The sequence below is a fragment of the chloroplast genome of Ipomoea triloba, assembly GCF_003576645.1.
Source record: "Ipomoea triloba voucher KIOM201701018921 chloroplast, complete genome".
NCBI classification, from domain to species: Eukaryota; Viridiplantae; Streptophyta; class Magnoliopsida; order Solanales; family Convolvulaceae; genus Ipomoea; species Ipomoea triloba.
The window spans coordinates 80001-85000 of record NC_037913.1 but is presented as its reverse complement, the minus strand read 5'-3'; the positions used below and the strand labels follow the sequence as shown (position 1 = coordinate 85000).

General features: G+C 35.7%; 7 protein-coding genes and 1 pseudogene across 7 annotated transcripts in view; all 8 read left to right on the top strand. All coding sequences in view use genetic code 11, as the record gives it.

Moving 5' to 3' along the window:
- The window catches only part of rps3 (ribosomal protein S3), a 657-nt gene extending 518 nt beyond the window's left edge, over positions 1-139 (top strand). The window contains exon 1 of the mRNA in view: positions 1-139. This exon is cut by the window's left edge and continues 518 nt beyond it. Coding sequence (YP_009491763.1) covers positions 1-139 — 139 coding nt within the window.
- A 163-nt stretch (positions 140-302) lies between these two features.
- On the top strand, positions 303-1766 carry rpl16 (ribosomal protein L16). Its single transcript has 2 exons — positions 303-311; positions 1332-1766. Exons 1-2 carry the CDS (start codon positions 303-305, stop codon positions 1764-1766), a joined length of 444 nt encoding a protein of 147 aa, YP_009491762.1.
- Positions 1767-1869: 103 nt separating this feature from the next.
- Positions 1870-2238, top strand: rpl14 (ribosomal protein L14). Its single transcript has one exon. It carries the CDS (start codon positions 1870-1872, stop codon positions 2236-2238), a length of 369 nt encoding a protein of 122 aa, YP_009491761.1.
- Positions 2239-2460: 222 nt separating this feature from the next.
- rps8 (ribosomal protein S8) lies at positions 2461-2865 on the top strand. The gene has a single exon. It carries the CDS (start codon positions 2461-2463, stop codon positions 2863-2865), a length of 405 nt encoding a protein of 134 aa, YP_009491760.1.
- Positions 2866-3056: 191 nt separating this feature from the next.
- infA lies at positions 3057-3201 on the top strand (annotated as a pseudogene).
- Positions 3202-3349: 148 nt separating this feature from the next.
- Positions 3350-3463, top strand: rpl36 (ribosomal protein L36). The gene has a single exon. It carries the CDS (start codon positions 3350-3352, stop codon positions 3461-3463), a length of 114 nt encoding a protein of 37 aa, YP_009491759.1.
- A 91-nt stretch (positions 3464-3554) lies between these two features.
- On the top strand, positions 3555-3971 carry rps11 (ribosomal protein S11). Its single transcript has one exon. It carries the CDS (start codon positions 3555-3557, stop codon positions 3969-3971), a length of 417 nt encoding a protein of 138 aa, YP_009491758.1.
- Positions 3972-4047: 76 nt separating this feature from the next.
- The window catches only part of rpoA, a 1014-nt gene continuing 61 nt past the window's right edge, over positions 4048-5000 (top strand). The window contains exon 1 of the mRNA in view: positions 4048-5000. This exon is cut by the window's right edge and continues 61 nt beyond it. Within this exon, the coding sequence (YP_009491757.1) occupies positions 4048-5000 (953 nt within the window).

Sequence of the window (5000 nt, the reverse complement as noted above, 5' to 3'; positions counted from 1 at the left end):
TGCACGTGTGGAATGGATCAGAGAAGGGAGGGTTCCCCGACAAACTATTCGAGCTAAAATTGATTATTGTTCTTATCCAGTTCGAACTATCTATGGGGTATTAGGCATAAAAATTTGGATATTTCTGGACGAGGCCTAATAAACCTTTATTACTTATCTTTCCCTTCGATACCAGTAATTGAACAAAAGCAGAGAACCTCGGTCATTCTTTTTCTGGTCAATCAAAGGGAGCAATTCTAATTTCTAATACTGAATTCTATAGGGTTGAATAAAAATTCGATTGACCATTTGATATCATTGCTATGCTTAGTGTGTGACTCGTTGATTTTTTAGGGTTAGGATTAAACCAGACCCATAGTATGAACTAATAACTAGAGAAGAACTAATAACCAACTCATCAACTTCGCATTATCTGGATCTAAAGAACCAGTCACGATATGATATATAGTATAGGTCATATCTTTGTAGCAACTGCCATTTTTTTTTCATAAACAAAAAAGATTCTAAGTTGCAAAGCAAAATAGAAGAGAAAAAAGATGTGGATAAATGGAAGGAGGAGAGAAAGAGAGAAAAAGAATCTCAATGATTTAAAATTCCAATATGTAAGGTCTATCATAAAAGGCAGTGTAATAAAGCATGAATACTGATTTATCCATACCCTAATTAATGAAATTAATCAATTAATAGAATAATACAAGAAAAAATCAAGAGCTTCGAGCCAAAAAAGACTGAGAAGAATGGCTCAAGACTTTATTTGATTATTCTTACGAGCTCCATTGTCAAATTCGGACCTAACCATTAAGTAAGAAGCGATGGGAACGACGGAACCTGTGAATGACAAAGATTCCATTGAAAAAAAAATATTAAAGATTCACTGGTCGGGATGGCGGAATGAGCCGGAGATCTATTCATCTATTCTGAGATCTGAGACGTCACGAGCTAGCCCTACAACTGAAATAGAAATTGAAAGAGTAAATATTCGCCCGCGAAAACTTTCTTTTTTTATTGCAAAAGCAATAGGATAAAAGACAGAATAAGGATTAGTTACAATAATAATACAATATTAGTAAAACTAATATGAAAATGTTGAATTATCTATTCAAACAAGATATATAAATGACTAACGATTCTTCGTATTCCTCAAAAAATACATATATATCTTAACTTCATTTTTTGAATATTATATCTTAATTAATTGAAATGAACTTCATTATTAAAAATCCAAATTTTGAAATCCTTTATTCGTGATTCGCGAGGAGCTGGATGAGAAGAAACTCTCACGTCCAGTTCTGTAGTAGAGATGGAATTGAGAAACAACCATCAACTATAACCCCAAAAGAACCAGATTCCGTAAACAACATAGAGGAAGAATGAAGGGGATATCTTCTGGAGGTAATCATATTTGTTTCGGTAAATATGCTCTTCAAGCACTTGAACCTGCTTGGATCACATCTAGACAAATAGAAGCAGGTCGACGAGCAATGACACGAAATGCACGTCGTGGGGGAAAGATATGGGTACGCATATTTCCAGATAAACCAGTTACTGTACGACCCGCGGAAACACGTATGGGTTCGGGAAAAGGATCCCCTGAATATTGGGTAGCTGTTGTGAAACCCGGTCGAATACTTTATGAAATGGGTGGAGTAACAAAAAAGATTGCCAGAAGAGCTATTTCAATAGCAGCATCCAAAATGCCTATACGAACTCAATTCATTAGTTCGGAGATAGAAGAAAAATCTAAAACCACCCGAAAGGAATCTTAGGAATGAAACAAAAACACAGGTTTCTTTTTGTGTTTGTGGACAAAAAATATTTCTTTTTTTCTTCGCCCTTTGCATTGTAAAAAACAGAGTAAAAAAAAATGATATGATTCAACCTCAGACCCATTTAAATGTAGCGGATAACAGCGGGGCTCGAGAATTGATGTGTATTCGAATCATAGGAGCTAGCAATCGTCGATATGCTCATATTGGTGACATTATTGTTGCTGTTATCAAAGAAGCAGTACCTAATATGCCTCTAGAAAGATCCGAAGTAGTCAGAGCGGTAATTGTGCGTACCTGTAAAGAACTCAAACGTGACAACGGAATGATAATACGATATGATGACAATGCCGCCGTTGTTATTGATAAAGAAGGAAATCCAAAAGGAACTAGAATTTTTGGTGCAATCGCCCGAGAGTTGAGACAATTCAATTTTACTAAAATAGTTTCATTAGCTCCCGAAGTATTATAAAAGGAAATCGTGATATGTTTCTAGTGGAGTATTTGAAAGAAAGGTATTAGAAAAGTAAATCGTGATATGTTTCTAGTGGAGTATTTGAAAGAAATAGATTCAAAATTGAGTAGAATGTGTCTCACGCATATATCTTTCTTGAAAAATAGAATTCATAGACAAATAAGTAAAAAAACACGTTGATAGTATCCAATTTTTTTGCCGCAATAATTATAGTTCATCATGGGTAGGGACACTATTGCTGAGATAATCACTTCTATACGAAATGCTGATATGGATCGAAAAAGAGTGGTTCGAATAGCATCCACCAATATTACCGAAAATATTGTAAGAATACTTTTACGAGAAGGTTTTATTGAAAACGTGAGAAAGCATCGAGAAAAAAACAAAAATTTTTTTGTTTTAACCCTGCGACATAGAAGGAATAGGAAAAGACCCTATAGAAATATTTTCAATTTAAAACGGATCAGTCGACCCGGTTTACGAATCTATTCTAACTATCAACGAATCCCTAAAATTTTAGGTGGGATGGGAGTTGTAATTCTTTCTACTTCGCGAGGTATAATGACAGACCGAGAGGCTCGACTAGAAGGAATCGGGGGAGAAATTTTGTGTTATATATGGTAATATTTTGAATAGAATATAAAAATTGGATCCAAAACTTCTTATTTGTTTGTAAAATTTGGGAAAGGAAAAAATGGGGGAGTTATTGAATATCGTTCTACCTGCATTAGTTGATACTTCAAGATCACTTACAGTACCTGGGATGAAAGAACAAAAATGAATTCCTAAGGGTTTCATTAATGAATCGCTTCCGAATAGTATGTTCCGGGCTTATTTATAGAATGAAGATCTGATTCTAAGTTCTGTTTCGGAAAAGATCCGACGTAGGTTTATATGGATACCGCCAAAAAGTCAAATTTGAAGTAAGTCCTTATGATTCAACCAGAGGGCGTATAATTTATCAACTTCGCAACGCAACAAAGATTCGAAGGATTCGTTTTTCAACTTTAACAAACATGTCTTTCACGGAAATACAATTCGAGATGCAAAATATCAAGAAACTTTTTTGAAAAAAGTAGATTTCAAATGAAGGTAAGGAATGGGAAATATGAAAATAAGAGCTTCTGTTCGTAAAATTTGTGAAAAATGTCGACTAATCCGTAGAAGAGGACGAATTATAGTAATTTGTTCCAACCCGAGACATAAACAACGACAAGGATAATCAGACTTACCAACTGAACCAATGTAAAAATAAAGAATCGTGAAATGGATATATCCATATATCGCTAACTCAGATTTACGAAATGTAAAATATGGCAAAAGCTATACCGAGAAGAAGTTCGCGTAGGAATGGACGTATTGGTTCACGTAAGAGTGCACGTAGAATACCAAAGGGAGTTATTCATGTTCAAGCTAGTTTCAATAATACCATTGTCACTGTTACAGATGTACGGGGTCGGGTAGTTTCTTGGTCCTCCGCCGGGACTTCTGGATTCAAGGGAACGAGAAGAGGGACACCTTTTGCTGCTGAAACCGCGGCATCAAATGCTATCCGTACAGTAGTTGATCGGGGTATGCTACGAGCAGAAGTCATGATAAAGGGTCCCGGTCTCGGAAGAGACGCAGCATTACGAGCTATTCTTCAAAGTGGTATACTATTAACTTTCGTACGGGATGTAACCCCTATGCCACACAATGGCTGTAGACCTCCGAAAAAAAGACGTGTGTAGAAATGAACATTGAAAAAATCTCAAGAGAAAGAGAAATAAAATCAAGAATTCGCTAATCTAATCAAATAATATTGCTATGATTCGAGAGAAAGTCACAGTATCTACTCGGACACTACAGTGGAAATGTGTTGAATCAAGAACAGACAGTAAACGCCTTTATTATGGCCGCTTTATTCTGTCTCCACTTATGAAAGGTCAAGCCGACACAATAGGCATTGCGATGCGAAGAGCTTTGCTTGGGGAAATAGAAGGAACATGTATCACACGTGTAAAATCGGAGAAAGCCCCGCATGAATATTCTACCATAGCGGGTATTCAAGAATCGGTACATGAGATTTTAATGAATTTGAAAGAAATTGTATTGAGAAGTAATCTATATGGAACTTGTGACGCGTCTATTTGTGTCAAGGGTCCTGGATGTGTAACTGCTGAAGATATCATCTTACCCCCTTCTGTGCAAATCGTTGATAACACACAACATATAGCTTGGTTGACGGAACCAATTGATTTTTGTATTGGATTACAAATCGAGAGAAATCGCGGATATATTCTAAAAACGCACCATAACTTTGAAGATGGAAGTTATCCTATAGATGCTGTATTCATGCCGGTTCGAAATGCGAATCATAGTATTCATTCTTATGGGAATGGGAATGAAAAACAAGAGATACTTTTTCTAGAAATATGGACAAACGGAAGTTTAACCCCGAAAGAAGCACTTCATGAAGCCTCCCGCAATTTGATTGATTTATTTATTCCCTTTTTACATATGGAGGAAGAAAACTTACATTTAGAGGATGGTGAACACACGATTCCTTTATCCCCCTTTACCTTTCATGATAAAGTGGCTAAACTCAGAAAAAACAAAAAAAAACTAGCATTGAAATCAATTTTTATTGACCAATTAGAATTCCCTCCCAAGATCTATAATTGCCTCAAAAAGTCCAATATCTCTACATTATTGGACCTTTTGAATAAAAGTCAAGAAGATCTTATGAAAATAGAGCATTTTCACATAGAAGATGTAAA